At 37.7% G+C, this 17,770-nt stretch overlaps 1 protein-coding gene across 3 annotated transcripts in view; it reads left to right on the top strand.

The window, feature by feature from the left end:
* The window catches only part of Dnai3 (dynein axonemal intermediate chain 3), a 58,987-nt gene that overhangs the window by 5,196 nt on the left and 36,021 nt on the right, over positions 1-17,770 (top strand). For 2 of the 3 annotated variants that reach the window (XM_078026628.1, XM_078026630.1), the window contains exons 2-7: positions 1,929-2,021; positions 2,430-2,468; positions 9,397-9,578; positions 10,168-10,272; positions 12,124-12,276; positions 13,343-13,542. In XM_078026628.1, the coding sequence (XP_077882754.1) occupies positions 1,946-2,021; positions 2,430-2,468; positions 9,397-9,578; positions 10,168-10,272; positions 12,124-12,276; positions 13,343-13,542 (755 nt within the window). In that variant the 5' untranslated portion in view covers positions 1,929-1,945. The remainder of the gene's footprint in view (positions 1-1,928; positions 2,022-2,429; positions 2,469-9,396; positions 9,579-10,167; positions 10,273-12,123; positions 12,277-13,342; positions 13,543-17,770) is intronic. The other variant, XM_078026629.1, reaches the window with a different exon arrangement.

A 17,770-nucleotide genomic window follows, 5' to 3' on the forward strand; every position in this document is an offset into this window, starting at 1 on the left:
TGGTGGTGTGTATTTGTGTGTGTATGTGTGTGTGTATGTGTATGTGTGCATGCACACATGCCAGTGAGTGGTGTGCAAGATGAGGCTAGGTAGTGTTCACTCTTTGTGTGTGCATTTTAAGCCAAATGCTCCTGAAATAGAAAATGGAGATAAGGAATTGATAAGTACACTGAAAAGAAATCTTTACAAAAAAGAGCTAGGTCCAAGGCCTGAAATTATGCTAAAACTGACAAGTCGGATAGAGAACATTTAGTCTGAAAAGTTGAAGCTGAGCTTTTTTTTTATTTTGCAAAATATTTAAAAATTACAGATTTCTACATCATAATAATATAGTGGTGATTAAATCATAAATTGTGCCTTTCTATATGAAGACAATGATTTTAAATAATTTCATTTGTTTTTGTTTTATTTTGTTGTTTTTGTAGTACTGAAGACTGAACCAAGGTCTGTCACTGAGCCACATCTTCAGTCCTTTTTTTCTTTTTTTCTTTTGAGACAGTCTTTCTAAGTTGATGAGGCTGCCCTAAAACATGCCATCCTCCTGCCTCAGCCTCCTGAGTCACTGGGATTATGGTGTGTGCCACTGTACCCAACAAATAGTTTTATTTGTAATGAAACATAACAAACGTTTTCCAGTCTGAGGGACAGTTTATTACAGAGAGAGCGTGGCCCTATAGCTGTACTGTAAGGGCTCACTGCCTGACCCACTGCTCTCTGTGTCCCCTCAGCAAAGTCACTGAACCTCTCAGGGCCTCTTTTCTCATCATAAAGTGGAGATAAAGATAGCAGTAATAATAAAATGAGGTTAAGATTAAGTTAAAAGTACCCATGAATTGCTTAAAAGCATACCTTGCACATAGTAAGCGCTCCACAACCACAAGCTATCATTATTACCATTTGAAAAACTTATTGGGCAAAAATCTAAAGATAAAGATATTTATAGGCACCCATATTTTGGGTCAGGATTTTTGTAATCCGGAAACTAGGTTTTAATAAAAGACTTGTGATTTTCTTTGATCATAGGTTATGACGTAATAGTCAAACTGTGTTAATTTGTTAAAATGAAACAAACCAATCTGAGATAACTGAGTTGAAGATGATGAGATTTTGATTAATCTTAAGTCTTCACGGACTCCCTGTGAGGAAGGTCATTGTTTTAACCATTGAAGAGATGAATATAAACTGAGAAGTTAAGTAATTTGCCTAGGGTTACTCAGCTGGTTAAAAGTAGAGCCTGTTTTTAAAGACTGCTGGCTAAACTCCTGAAACCACACTCCTAGCCATTAAATACGAATGGGTAAGGCAGGCATCTTGGAGAACATGGGGATTTTTTTTGTGATGGTAATGACCTTGATTAGTGTTATATCTTGTCAAAACCGATAAGCAACTCCACGGAAAACATCCAGAGGCAGCCTCTGACAGTATAAATGAGACTTTAGTGGTTATATGCTCACATGCTAAGGCCAATGTACAACTTAAACTGTTTATTTAACAATTATGTACATATATGCACATTGTGGGCCTGTCCTTCCCAGCAGACTTTAAGCTCATCTTTGTAGTTGGGGCACCTGTGCTGGATCCCAGCACAAGGCAGCAAGAGATCAACCACCTGGGGTGGAAACAGTAGTGAAAAGCAGGGGATCCATTGCCCTCTGTCGCACTTCCATGGCAGGGCCTCTGCGGAAACTTTGAAATTTTGGCAGGTCACCATCTTGTGCTTCAGCTGAATGGCTCCATTGGAACAAGATATTATCAGCAAGATTGTTTTCACAATAAACCATTGGTCACAGAACATCTACTCCACTGAAAATACATGTTGATTTAGTCGAGGGAAAAGTTTAGAAAACATATTATTATGTTCACAAAATGATAATGCTTAATGTTTGAAATCGTAAGCTAAAATTTACTAATGATAATCTCTCTTTCAGCAGCCTACATCAGAACCATGGCTCCAAAAGCTCAAAGAGGAAAGAGCCCAGGTGGTGGGAAACGTGGCAAAAAAAAACATAAACCATTACCTGGTAAGATTATTTTTCATTCAAAGGGGATTTGTGTTTCTTCTATATATATTAGCAGCCAAAATGATTGTTTTCATGTATCAAGCAAAATGAAATATTTTTGCTGCCATAAAGTCAAACACATGCAGAATTAAATATTTGGGGATTAATTTTTACTTTGGATTCATTTTGTTTCACTATCAATTAAATACCATACATACGATGAATGCTGTAGAAAGTATATCACTAAGCAATAACTTTGAGAAAAGCAATTACTCAGATTTTTCTATAATTATTCATAAGACAGTTTAAGTCTTCATTGTATATTTGTAATTATGCTCTTAATTATAACGTTTTGCAAAAGGTTACAATAAACTAAGATATTTACTTGATTGAAAAATGTACATGTGATATCATTTTATTATATTCTAGATACTGAAGAAGAGGAACCATTAAATATGGAGAGCATGGGTAAGTAGAAATATAATTTAGTATTTATGTCCCAGTTTTATAATATTTTAATATACAATAAGCAAGCACAAATATTATATATTGGGGCTGGGGTTGTGGCTCAGTGGGAGAGATTTTACCTAGCATGTTTGAGGTACTAGGTTCAATCCTCAGACCCACATAAAAGTAAATTAATTAAAGACATTTTTAAAATGGGTGGAGTTAGAGAAGATAATGCTAAGTGAAGTTAGCCAATCCCAAAAAAACAAATACCGAATGTTTTCTTTGGTATAAGGAGACTGACTCACAGTGCGATAGGGAGAGGGAGCATGGGAGGAATAGACGAACTTTAAATATGGCAGAGGGGTGAGAGGGGAAGGGAGGGGGCATGGGGTTATTAATGATGGTGGAATGTGATGATCATTATTATCCAAAGTATAGGTATGAAGACATGAATTGGCGTGAATATACTGTATATACAAACAGATATATGAAAAAATTGTTCTCTATATGTGTAATAAGAATTGTAATGCATTCCACTATCACATATAAATAAACAAATTTTTAAAAGATATTTTTTAAAGAATATTTATTACATATTGAATTGATCCATCAAAATGTCCAAAGGCTACCATTATACCATGTGATTTAGAATATAAAATGAAAAAAATAAAAAATAAAAAAATAAGAAATGAAAACAGAATTTCAAACTAAGAAATAGACTGGGACCAAGAAGACCTTTAAAAATATATTTTGTGATTATTGAAAGATCTTTTGTAATTATGAAGTATTTTAAGTCTGCATATTATAACTTTTATCAAAATAGTATTTTTCAAAATCTGGTTCATAAGCATCATTTGTCTGTCCTTCATAGATTTCACTATTTCAAGGAAAGGGGTTGGCTTTCAAGGAAATGAACTAGAACTTAAACAACAAAACTAATGACATTCTTTCTTTTAAGGGCTAAATAATCTTATACCAACAGGACTTTTTCAGGGAAGTAGAGGAGAAACCTCACTTTCAGATTTGATTTAGATGAAGATTTGGCTTTTGGTTATATGGATAGGGAAAGAGCTCTCACATTTCTATGCACCTGTCTTTGTATCACTGAGATCTAGACTCCAATTCCATCTCAAGAGGCCTTTTCTTCCTAGCATGTGTAACTGTCAAGTTAAAGTATAGACGTGTTTGTCAGCTCTCTGTCACTATTACACACAATGGAAATAATCAACTTATAAAGAGAAATGTATGCTTTGTCTCACAGTTTTGACTGGTTAGCCTTGTTGGTTTGGGCTTGCAGTGACACATCATAACAAGAACATATGGCAAAACAAACAGCTTGCTTACCTCATGGCCAGGAGGTGAAAGAGAAAAAAAGGAAGGGACTCAGGTCCCACAGTCCCTTTCAAGGGCATACCCCCAATGGCCTAAAAACCTCTTACTAGTTTCCACCTTTTGAAATTTCCACCATCTCCCATTAGTACCAAGCTGGGGACTAAGTCTTAACACATAGGACTTTGGGGAACATTCCAAATCCAAAATTAATACTCTTTTTTTTTTTTACATTTTACTCAATTACTTTAATATAATATTTTATCAGAATATATAACTTAAATTTTGAAATGTACAAATTGTAAATGTACTCTCAATGAATTATTAAAGTGAATACACTCACATAGTTGTTCTCAGGTCAAAAAATAAAACAACATATTAGAAGCTACTCTCTTGCCCTCCTCAGATGCTACCTTTCCTTCTCAAAGGTAAGAATAGAAATCCTGACAGTTCCATCTGTTGGCAATTGTGAAGCAAGTGGAACTCATATATTTCTGGTGGGAATAGTTAATACTACTATCTGGATAACTTTTCTTTTTACTACTGCATATGTATACCCAGAAATTAATACTCTTTATTCATGAAAATTCTATAAAATTGTTTCAATAATGACTTATCCAATACCAAATGTTGTTTCTAGGAGAAATACAGAATTAGATTCCTTCAAGCCTCTGTTTACATTTTTATCAACTAGTCAATACACAACCTTGTTTTAAGTGTGTTTCTGTTTAAAGATTCCTCATTTAATATATGTCATTAATGCATTAACATTTAACATGTGACCAGTAATACTGTAACTCATGCCTGAATGAAGCTTATCTAACACGTATTTTCTCCATTAGGCATATCAGATTTCTTGCACTTAGGAACACTAGACAGCACTTCAGCATTATCACCAATAAAATGCATCACAATGCAACCCAAAAGGTCCCCAAAAGGACATAGACAACTTTGGAGGGACATTATTCTGTTTACTACAAGTGGTTAATTGCACAGCCTTTGGGACCAGACAGATCTGATTCACATCATGATTCCTCCACTTAATGACTGTATAGTCCCAAATAACTTCACCTCCCTGAGTCTCTCTGCTTCCTCACCTGAATAATGAGGTAGGATGTCTACCTCATGAGATTTTTAGTAGAAATTAAAATAGGAGATACATTTCCTCACATGGGGCTATAACAAAGTAAGTTCACACAACCCTTATCACCATAGGAAAGATAATAAAGATATTAAAGATCAATGGATGAGAATAGTGTCCAAAAATAGACCCACCCACATAGATGGGGTCAACTGATTTCCAACAAAAGTGCAAAGGCAATTGGGTGGAGAAAAGATAGTCTTTTCAACAAATGATACTGGAACAATTGGATGTCTTTATGCAAAAATAAATAAATAAGTTTCAATCCATACCGCACATCATATGCAATTAACTCAAATGGACCAGAGACCTAAATGTACAACCAAATATTATAAAACCTTTAGAAGAAAATATGTGTGATGTGAGATTAGGCAAGGATTTCCTATAGACAATACCTAAAATTATTAGTTATTTTTAAAAATGCTAGGAATTTAAGAAAATCTCTTTAAAATCTTGATTATTTTCTTTTGTGGAATACCAGTTAGCAACAAAAAAAAGAATGAATCATTGCTACATGCAGCAAATAGCATGGATGAATCTCAAAATAATTATGCTTCTAAAAGAAGACAAAGAGTACACACTGTGTAATTCCATTTATAAATATTTCAAGCAAAAAAGCATGTCAGTGGTCGGTTGCTTGGGGATGATGGAGAAGTGCAGTGAGGAAGGGGCAGGAGGAAACATTTGGGGCTTATATATATTTATCAAATTCACATATTTATCAAATAGTACATTTCAGATATATGCAGTTTACTGTTTGTCAATTAGACTTCAGCAAAGCTATTTTTAAAAGACTAGATAGCAACCAAAATGAGGGGGGAAAGGGCACAGGTGAAGTATATAAAATGTATAGGTTCATTTAAATGAACTCTTTCAATACGTAAGACAATACATGTATAACCTATGCTTTAACTTCCATGCCCTGGCTTGTGTACACAGCAAGAGTCTGAGGCATGAATTATGTAGAGCTCAAGTCTGTCTTAGATCCTGCTCTATCAGGTGCTAGGTGAATATCTTCGCTTCACTGTGTCCTATGGAGCCTCCTCTCTGTGCCCTCCCTGACTATGTGGAGGAGCAGGATTCTAGTTTGGATGGCAGCTCCGCAGCGTCCAACTCTCTCAGTGGCTGACCTTGCAAAGGTTCCTCAGACTTCAGTGGGCTTCAGTTCCTCCGTTTAAAAGAAGAAGACAGAGACAGCTTTTATAACCACTTCAGAATGTTGTGAATACTAAATAAGTTTGTAATGCATACAAAGTGTTTAGAACTGCACCTGGCACAGGTAGGTGCTCCTATAAAACATGGCTGTTACATTGTTGGGCCTGAAGCCTGCACTAACCTGCCCGCTCCCAGCAGGTACAGCCCTGTGTCAGGCACTGTTGATCTCCATCAGCTTCAGGAGGCCCCAAGGCTTCCTCCTCTGCCCCAACATCTTCCAGCAACTAATATCCCATATGCTGGAGGTTCAATTGGGCCCATCTCAGTGCTGATCACCTTAGCCCCATTGCTGTAACCTGAGACACATAGAGATGTGTGCCTCAAAGCATAAACAAGAACTGTTCTTGTCTTGAATTTAGCCCCAGACCCTTTGGGGTGGCCAAAAGCATCCAGCCTTGCTCTCTTCAGTTTGGATATTATTCTGATGGGCATGAATATACCAGCCTATAGAGGTTTTTTTTGTAGTCTAGTGGCTGCCTTTTGTCTGATTAATTGCCAACTCCAGCTAGAAACAGTCTCTAAGGTTTATAAACTTCTAGATAAAGGAATGTTATTAGATCCTATATTAAAGTCACCTTGAAAATTCCTAATTCTTGCAATAGGATAGCTTTGTGAAAAATATCAAGCTAGTAGAATTTGAAAATTTTGTTTAGGCGGGGAAGCATAGTACACAACTGTCTTTCCAGTTTCTTGGAGGGCAGGCAGTTTTTTGGTCTGACTACCTGTGTCTTACCCTAATGTAAAGAGAGCTTCAAGGATCTACCTAGTTCTATTTTTAAAAGCTAAATAACAACCAATATGTTTTAAAAAAATTTTTAAACCAAAGTGCAGATGAATTTTTTAAAATATACAGGGGTTGCTTGAACTCTCTCAATATGTTTTTTTAAATTTATTTATTTGTTCTAATTAGTTATATATGACAGCAGAATGCATTCTGATTCATAGTACACAAATGGAGCACAATTTTTCATTTCTCTGGTTGTACACAAAATAGAGTCACATCATTCAAGTCATCATACATGTACCTAGGGTAATGATATCAATCTCATTCCACCATACCCTCTCCCTTCCCCTGTCTCCCCTTTGCCCTATCTAAAGTTCCTCCATTCCTCCAGTGGTCTCCACTACCCCCGCCCTCCCATTATAGATCAGCATCCACTTACCAGAGAAAATATTTGGCCTTTGATTTTTTGGGATTGGCTTACTTCACTTAGTGTGATATTCTCCATCAATTTATCTTCAAATGCCATGATTTATTCCCTTTTAAGCTAATATTCCATTGTGTATATATACCACAGTTTCTTTATCCATTCATCTATTGAAGAGCATCGAGTTGGTTCCAGAATTTAGCTATTGTGAATTGTGCTGCTATACACATTAATGTGGCTGTATCACTGTATGGTTTTCATGACAAAACTTCAGAACTTTTACTATGTATTCAACACTATACAAATCACTGTCCACAATATGTTTTCAAAGGATTACTCATATGTAATTCAAGCCAACAATTATTTATTGAGCATCTTGCATATGTCAAGGGTTATGGTTAGTATTTCGAGGGAGATAAAAATGGGTATTTGTCCCTAATTCATCATTTACTGAATTTCAAATGTTTGTTATACCAACTGATTGCAATTTAGAATATATTTCCACATATAGTCTGTGTTATGTGTGCAGTCATTCAAAACCCCAAAATTTCCTGAATAATTGTACCATAGAACCACTTGGGTAGAGGAAAATGTTTCTACAGGAAAATAAGCTCAGAATTCCAATGGGAGGACACATACACTCCTCCCCTCACTGGTGCCTTTGCTGAGCAGCTGGAAGGAGGATGGTGAGATATCCAGGTATATGGGAGTTGGAAAAGAAGACAGTGGGCCTGGGACCCCAGGAGCACAGATGTGAGAGAGAAAGTTCAGGGTGCAGATGCAGAGCTTAGAGGGCTTGGCAGAAGCTGATGGTGAGACAAAGGATAAGAAAATGGGAAGAAAGCTTAAATGAGTGGATGGCAGCAGTCAAAATGCTCCCTTGTCCTCTTTCATCCTCTGTCCCAGTGCATGCTGCTGCTGAGGACAGGTCTAGGGTGGGAGGGAGGCACCAGAGACCAGGAATGGAAGCTTCTCCATCCTCCTCCCTCCTCTTTGGAGAGCAACCCTGGAACTGGTGAACCAGAGGGGAAACAGGGATTCCCTACCCACTTTCCTTCCTATGTCCAAGGGTTTTGTGATACAACTTAATTGAGAAGTCAATAATTGAAAAACATGAAGAAATTTGACTGCGAAAAGGAGAAGCCCTAAAGAGCAGAGTCACTACATTGGGTCAAGGGAAGGGTGTGTGTATGTGTGTGTGTGTGTGTGTGTGTGTGTGTGTGTGTGTGTGTGTGTTGGTTTTTGGGGTTTTTTGTTTTGTTTTAAAGGGAAGTCATTGAGCAAATAAGTGTGCTGAGGGAAAACAGCTTAGGCATAGACAAGTTGAAGGGAGAACGAATAGTTGATGGTGCCGTGGCTAATGACGGTGGAGGGGGTGGGCAGGTCTTTTGCTTTGAGCAAAGGGTGAGACTGTGACACCTGTGCTGATCAGCTGTTGAGCAGGATTCTGTGCTATACAGATCCTGTTTTCTGAATGAAATGGAAAGCCACATCACCTAGTGACAGAGACCCACATCCCAGGCAGGTGCCTGGAGGTGTTTTAAGAAAGAAATAGAGGTTCAAAAGAGCCTGAAAAGATGATCAGACCTTTGAACCAATACTTTCACTTTCAAATCTATCCCAAGAAAATACTTGAAATGGAATAAAATTTATGAACTAGATATTTATTTATAGGATTATTTACAATAATTGGAAACATATGGGACAATGTTAGAATGTTTACCAATAAGGGTTTAAAATTATGCTACAGAATTAAATTAAGATGATGGTTTTTGAAGGATTAGTTAATGTCAGTAAAACACTTGTGACATAATAGTAAGTATTAAAAGCAGGATCCAGAATTTCATATAAGGTATTTTTGGGGTGACTAAAAGAAATATTAATAGAAGTTCTTTCTTGAAGGGTATGATTATGGGCCATTGTTATTTTCTTCCTTTTTGTTTTGCTCAACATCTTTTTATAAATGGATGTATTTACTTTGAATATAATAACAATAACTTTGAAGTTTTAAATTTTAACCAAGAAATGTATTAAAAGCAAACAATTGCATATTCCCATTGCTAATATTTGAAGTAGTTATATATAATGTCCAAATTCACTTTATCTCTCCTAGGTCATCCTGAAATTTATCCTCTAGTGTTAACTACCAAGACCCAGGAAATATTCAACTGCCGAATAGATGAAGATATCACAGATGAAGTACCTTATAAGCTTATCAAAAAAGAAGATATTTTTGAAGACTTGCAAAACAGAGGCGCAGTATCTGATTTCCACCCAGTCAAAAAAATTGTCCAAGTAAGTACAATATCCCTCTTTGTTTTCCATCCTACCTCATTATGGTGCACAATGTGTTATTATGTACCAAGAACATTAATATAAGTTTGAGAGGTTGTTAATTTCAAATCTGGCAGCCCCCCTTACTTTGAACAAACACTAGCCTGCCCACATCTCCTTGGAAATCCTGCTTGATTATCCTCTGTGAAAAGCAAAGCTCTAGCAGTTCAGGTTAGTTCAGGTTAGTTTACTGCACCCAGTAAAGAGCTATTACCTTGAATACAAATTTACCTCTTATTTTTTCATGTTGCTTTGTTTAATTCATAATTTTGCTCATGATTTTTCTCCAACATGCTATAGAGCACACCAAATAAAAGTAATGGTTCTTTCTTCCTGTTGGAAATAAAGTTGTATTGATAAATATCCCTGGATCTTTTGTGTTTTTAAGAGCTTTAAGTTAAGCAAATAATTTTGTGGTCTAGGGTTATCAGTCACAGACTAGTACTATGGTTATCTCTTATGACTAATTGATTAAAGAAAAATCAATATTGTGTCAGCATCTGAATAAACCATTAAACATTAATCTTCTCTTTTGATTATTTTCTTACAGGAATATCCTGGAGATGAGCTTCTGCTTGTTTATGACAAAGACTTCCAATATGGACTCAACTTTTATCTTATTGGCACTGAAGAGGGCAAGGAAAACTATTTAAATGTAAGCAAATCCCAAGCCCATATGATTTGTCAGATGTTGGAAGGAAGCTGTACCTCTGGGGGATCCCTATACATGTTCTGATTATTCCTGTTCAACTCAATTTCCCTGGGGCCCAGATCAGATTCAGGTGCCTAGAACAGGTGACCAGTAAATGGAGGGTGAACAGAATCAGATGTCTCTGGGTGGCAGGCACTCTTCCTGCTTGCCTTTCATTAACCCAGCAAGAGAGGAAACCAGGTTATCTGGAGCACCACTGGTCTCCTGGGAGTGTCTCTCCCTGGTCCATGATCCTTTTTCTCCAGTCACACCCATTATCATGACCTTGGGTAAGTTACTAACCTCAAATCTATAACAGTAGCACCAATAGTACCCATTTGAATCAGATGAACTAATACAGGTAAAGCCCTTTGCTGAAGGTAGGCAAGAAAGGTAATAGATTTGTGAGATTCATAATTTGTTGGATGAGGAATCCCAGGAATTGAACTCAGGGGGCACTCGACCACTGAGCCACATCCCTAGCCCTATTTTGTATTTTATTTAGAGATGTGATCTCACTGAGTTGCTTAGCACCTCGCTTTTTGCTGAGGCTGGCTTTGAACTCAAGATTCTCTTGCCTCTGCCTCCAGAGCCACTAGGATTACAGGCGTGCACCTCTGTACTCAGCAAGAGATTCATAATTTGAGTGGAATTATTTGAAAAAGTTGGTCATATTGCTTGAGGGAGACACACATATTTGCATGGTTGTCCAATAAGAAGAAAAATTAGGGGAAGGGCTCAGAATTTTAAATACCTGATAGTTTCTAATTTAAAACTAATCTTTCATTTTGCCTTAATACTTTAAATTTTATTTTTATCATTGTTTTCTCTGCTTTCATGTTATTACTGTGAAATAGTTTAAATGTATAGAAAAGAGTGGTATAACAAATATCTATAAAATCACCACACAAAATGAATATTTTATCATATTTACTTCAAAAAAATTTAATAAAATAAAATAAAAATAATGTTACTCCTTTTGATATCATCCCTAATTTCATTTTCTTCACTCCTCTCTATAAGGAACCATTATTCTAAGGTTGTTTTATAATCTTTGTACCCATGATTTTATGCCTTTATCATATATGTATCCTCTGCAAATAATGCGTTTTGTTGTTTAATTAATTTAAAATTTATCATGGAGATTATGTCATTTTATATAAAACATTCTGCAGTTTTTTTCAGAATAGTAAAATTCTAGAATCTATAAATATTGATACATTTGGATATCATATATATGTTGATTGTGTTTGTTCATTTTAATTGCTTTTTGGGGTTTTACTTTACAATGATACCACGCTGTCATTGATCCATTTCCCTAGTGATATTCATTTGGTTGCTAGTTCCTCCAGTATTACAAATAAAACAGCAGTGAACATCTTGGTTTTTTAAAAAAAATTCATTGCTAATATTTAATTTAAGGGATATCATCTTTATTCATACTTACATTCCTCTTATCAAAGAACCTTTCATTAAATCAGATAAAATTAGTTTTACATTTTATCATCAAATTTAGCATTCTGTGATCATAAAGATGGGCAATAAATGACTTTTTCTAGTCATGCTTCCTTCTTTTCTTTTCCTTTATCTTCCCCTTCTTCTTCTTACTTTCTTAATGTCTCTTTTTCATTCTTTATTCTTCCCTTTTTGGACTTAATTTACTTCTCATCATTCAAAAGCATGAGCCTACAAAGAAAACAAACAGAAAGTGCTTAATGAACTTACATAAAAGCAACATTTATTGCAAAATACAAACATGTGATTGCAAACCTAAATTTGGTCATCTATTTTAAAATGCTATTTCTTTTACTCCAGCCCCCAGAAGTACTACCAGAAGAACAGGAAGAAACTAAAGAACTTATTCCTGAAGACATATATGTTTACCAACCACCTGTCTCTAAACCATGGGTTTCTTTGGGCAGTGAAAAAGAAATTGAGGAAGAATCAGTGAAGGAATCTACAAAGCAGGTCAGGGGCTTAAATATGACTTCCAGTCCTTACCTCCCTATAGCTGAACAACATTTATTCCTGAGGGATCTAAAAAATCTGTTACGTGTACTATGGGGATATGTCTTTTTTTTAATATCTTATAGACGAATGGCCATTTTCTTAGGTGTATGTTATGGGTTGAATCTACCCCACCCCCCAAAAAGAGATACTTTGGAATTGTAATCCCAGTTATCTCAGAATTTGACCCTATTTTGAAAAAGGGTCATTGCAGATATAATTAGTTGAAGTCACGTTGGAGTAGGATAACCCCTAATCCAAATTGATTGGTATCCTTATAAAAAGATGGCTACATGTAGAACATGTAGAAGAACACCCTGTGGAAAAGGTGGTAGAGAGTAGAACCATCTTAACTACTATCTGAGGAACACCAAGGATTGCTGGCCAACACCAGATTCTCCCATCAACCCTCAGAAAGAACCAACCCTCCCAATACCCTGATTTGCGACCTCCAGCTTCCACAATTTGAGAAAACAAAACCTGTGTTTTCAGCCACCTTGTTTGTGATACTTCCTTATCAAAGCCCTTGGGGAATGAATATGATGGCATTCTTTCCCAGAGCATCTCCTGAGAGGAGGATTTGTGTGTGAGTGACTATTATGAATGTGCCCCATAAGATAAGATGAAAAGCAGCAGGACAGAGACATGGAGGAAGTCCTGCAAGGGAGCAGTCTCAGGCAAAAGTCCCCCAAGCCTCATCCTGAACCTGTAGAGGGGCCATGCAATCTAAACTCAGAGCTTTGTCCCAAACAGAAGCCGAGAAAGTGGGCTTCCATATACCTCCTACCAGTCCCTTATTGGTCAAGACGCAATCAGCCAGTCACTTTCTATTCTTGTGTTCTCAGTGGTGCTAGAGCGTCCTCCAAAGTGGGTATAGCCAGTGGGAATGGAAAACTGAATGGGCACATGGAAATTGTACAAAGAGAGCTGAGAGGAACTGAGAAGAATGCCAACACTGTCTACTATACATCCATTTTATTCTCCTAGGACTTCATTATATTACCTTTGTTGCTTACATGTGTTGCAGATTATATATATGATTTCTCGAAAACGAAATCAATTTGGTGCACCAGTTACATTCAGTGACCAGAATGCTTCCAGTACAAAAGATGCCTACATTGACTGTACAGCCTACCCAGATAAAAACTTCACCCTTAAAAAACTCGAGAAAGATATTGGCATGCAAGTAATCCCCTTTGTCAAGGACATAAGCACTCAGACAAAATGGTAGGTATAGAATAGGCTTATGTATTTTTATAGACAGTTGCCATAAAATTTAGCAACTTCCATGATAGTTTGAGAGCTCTTTATAATTAATAGAAATGGATTGACAATGATCCTATAGATCACATAGAGTCATTCAATTCAAGATCTAATTATGCTCAATAATGCCGTTAAAAATCTTAAGAAAGTGAGATACAACTGTGGAAGAATATAAAGAATATGAGATGGGAAAATGAGTGATGTTAATAATTGCAATGCTGGTCATTACTCACCTGGAATATTACTGTTTCTTCCTATCTGCTCCATTATACCACCTAAGTGATCATTTTACACCTCAAGTCTTCCTTCATTGGCTAGATTTCTTATTTGGTTCATTATTACTTACAAAAATACATTAATTCAGAGTTCTTGGGATGGCATCAAAGGTTCTGTTTTCCTCCATGATGAGGCAGACAAAGAATGACAGACAGTAGGAAAGTTTGGCAAGTTCTGAAGCAGAGACAGGATGGTAAGGCTATAGATATCCAGGTACTGTGGATTGGAGGGCAGAGAAGAGAAAGGCTGGAAGTGAGGAGACTGACCAACTAGGAGCCTGTTGTAATTAAACCAGGAAAAAATGTGACCATGTTTAAATTTACATGGTGGCTGTCAACAGAGTGGAAGAGGTGGAAAGGAGACATGTGTACATACAAAATACTACGAATTCATCATTAAAACAAACAAATAGCTTGCCCCCTGCAGCTATTACCTAATGCCTCTGCTTTTCTTTGCAAATAAAACTCTTCACGGCAGTTGTCCATATTTCGTAGTTCCACTTTCTCTCTGGCTTTCTGTCTAAAGCCCACTCTAAGCAGTCTTTAACAAGATTTCTGCCAGTTTGATCCAGTGATCCATTTTCAGACCTTAGTCCACTCAGCAGTATTTAACAGGATTGACTGTTGATCCCTCTTGAAACACATTTTCTGTTGGATTTATTGAAAACTCTTATTATCCCCTCCTAACTCACTGGCAGCTCATAAGTCTCTTTTATTGGATCTTCCTCTTCCTTTAGAAACTGTCTAAACATTTCAGGGCACCGAGGCTATCTCCTTTTGATCTCCTTTCTAATTAGACTTAATCCTGGGATGACTTCCTTCTGTGCTGTGGTGTTTCCTACCATCTCTTTGCTGATGACTCCCAAATCTATACATGCAACCTCCATCTCTCCCCCAAATCCTACACTCATTTACTCATCTGCCTAATTGAATTATCTAATGGTATCTCAAATTTAAATGCCCCAAAACAAAATTTTGATTTTATATCCCCAAACCTAAAACATCCTGAATCCTTCTCCTCTCAATAAATGACAATAATATACTCCTAATTACTCAGACCAAAAGCCTCATATTTTCTTGGATCTATTTTCTAAATGTATCCACTGCTATCAATTTGGACAAAGCCATCACCACTTCTTGCTTGGATTATTGTAACTCCTCCTGTCTGGGCTTCTGCTATCTATCCTGTTCCTCCTACATTCTGTTCTCCATAGAAAAGCCAGATAAATCCTGTCAAAATGTATGGGGGACTGGGGTTGTAGCTCAGTGCTAGAGTGCTTGCCTAGCATGGGTGAGGCACTGGGTTCAATCCTCAGCACCATCACACACACACAAAAAAAAAGTAGGTTAGATTATGTCACTGATTAAAGCCCTCCAATGGTCTCCATCCTAAAGGAACCTATAGGGCATCATATGATCAGGATTCCCTTTTCCCTTCTCCCCTCCTTTCTCATAATTTCCCTTTCTCATCCATTGCAGCCACACTGTCTTTCTTGTTTCTTGAATTCTCCAAACACCCTCAGGCTTGGTATAAGTATGCAGTTCCTTTACCTAGAATGCCCTTCCCTACCAGGTATCTTTTATGTCTCCTTCCCTCCTCCTCTGCTCAAATGAGGCATTCCCTGACACTCCTACATAAAGGCCACCACCTCCATTACTATCTAACCCCTTACTCTATTTTTCTTCATGGTGCCGGATTGCTTAATTTATATTTTTAATTGACTCTTTTCCCCTTCCCATTTAGAATTTAAGCTCCACAAGACAAAAACTTTGTCTCTCTCTCTCTCTCTCCCCTCCCCCATGTCTCTAACTCCTACAATAGTTCCTGACATGCACTTACTAAATGGGGAGGAAAAAAAGGAATAGAACAAGGAAAGAGGAAGGATGGGATGGAGTTAGAGAAAGTTTTCAGCTTGATCACTCACTTATATTCAGTGTTAAGGGAAAAGCCATGAGAATACAGTAAGGGAGTTCAAGACCAGAAGAATCAGGGGTCCAAAACATGGAATGCAACACACAAATGCTTTTCAGATTTATTTAAGCCAAAAATCAGAAACCTTGAGAGTACAATGTTAAAGTCAGGGCACAGAAACATAAACACCAAATGCTGGGCCAAGAAATGAATCAGAAACCAGGGTGGCAGATGAATTGACAGGCTTGAACCAGAGAAAGCAAGCAGAAAGACAAGGATTAGTAATAAAGTCCCTGCAAGGAATGATGACAGTAGAGATCCATAAACTCCCAAGAAGTGAGAGCGAGACACAAAGGAGAGAGGTGATACGTAGGTACCAAAGGACCTTGGATTTTGAGACAAATGTCCAGCCAGGCCAGCCAGCTTTCCTCTGGGTCCCTATCCGGGTGCAGACAAGTCCCAAGTCAGAGCCAACCAGGGTAGACTCAGTAGGTGGACTCAGAAGGGACAGTAAACCTCTAACAACAGGGACCCCAACCACAAGACTTTGGATGTGGTATGCTTTCAAGGAATGTTGGCTGTGAGTAATAGTGATGGCTATAGAGGGTGTAAATAGATGAGAGGGGCAGGAGATCTAAATTTAAGAGTGAGTGATAGAATGAGGCTTCAAGGTCAGGCCGCCTGTCCTCAGTACCCACACTCCTGATTATTGTGCTCCGTCTGTTTCTCAGCACCACATGCAAGGACCAACATCACCCAGTCTAGTGAGTGGGGCTATCAATGAAGCCCAGAAGTAAAAGGCCATGTGACATTTTCACGAGGAGGTGACCTGGAGAGCAGACTGGAGGAAGCAGATTTCTTTCAGAGATCATGCTGCCATCACTGCCTAACTATAACTTCTTCCTAGTTGCATATTTAGAGCAGAGTTTCTCACCTTAGCACAACTGACATGTTGGGCTTAATGATCCTCAGTTGTGGGGGAACTTCCCTGTGTTTTATAGGCTGTATAACAGCATCGCTGGGGTCTATCCACTAGACGCCAGCAACACTTCCCAGCATTGACAACCAAAACTGTTTCCAGACATTGCCAAATATTCCCTGAGCATGGGGGTGTATTGCAGTAGTCAAGAAACACTAATGACGTGAAGAGAGAGAGCCAACGATACTGAGAATTTAACCCAGAGCACTTTACCACTGAGCTACATCCTCAGTTCTTTTTATTTTTTTTATTTTTTTTTTTTTGAATTTTTTAATATTTATTTTTTAGTTCTTGGCGGACACAACATCTTTGTTGGTATGTGGTGCTGAGGATCGAACCCGGGCCGCACACATGCCAGGCGAGCGCGCTACCGCTTGATGCCAAAGGCCAATGTCTCGGCTTGGCACCAGAATCACGAGGCACTCACAGCTTTGTAGGTTCAAACAGCAATTCTTTATTCCAGCTCTCACACCGCCTCCACACAGGTCCAGGGGCAAACACGTTCTGCCGTCTGCCTGCACAATTCACCTACTCCACGAGGCTATCTCCAAATCCCATTTTAATCTCACGAGAACTCAACGGGAACAAGCAGCAGGAACACCCTAATCCCAGCAATAATCTTCAACTTCCAACTTCCCTAAAACCCATTATCTTAAACTGGCAACGCCTTAAACTCAAGGAGCCGGTTACTTCCTCAAACCTGATCAGCTCTAAACCCGGATCTGCCTTGGTCCTTGAGCAAGGTCACCTTATTAAAGCATGCATGCAATGTCCCATCAAATGTCCTCTAAGCAGCATGAGGTATGCTTGGCAAGGAAATTTCGATGCGTCATTCCTACTTGGTAATGGCCCTCAGCAGCTTGAGCCCCCTCAGTTCTTTTTAGTTTTCATTTTGAGACAGGATCTCTCTAAGTTGTTGATAATGTAAATCTGGAAAATGTTAATAATCGATGAATCTGGGCAAAAGGTGTATGAGAATTCTTTATATCCTTCTTATAACTTTTCTATAAATTAAAAATGATTTCT

Source organism: Ictidomys tridecemlineatus, chromosome 11, assembly GCF_052094955.1.
Source record: "Ictidomys tridecemlineatus isolate mIctTri1 chromosome 11, mIctTri1.hap1, whole genome shotgun sequence".
In the NCBI taxonomy this organism is placed as follows: Eukaryota; Metazoa; Chordata; class Mammalia; order Rodentia; family Sciuridae; genus Ictidomys; species Ictidomys tridecemlineatus.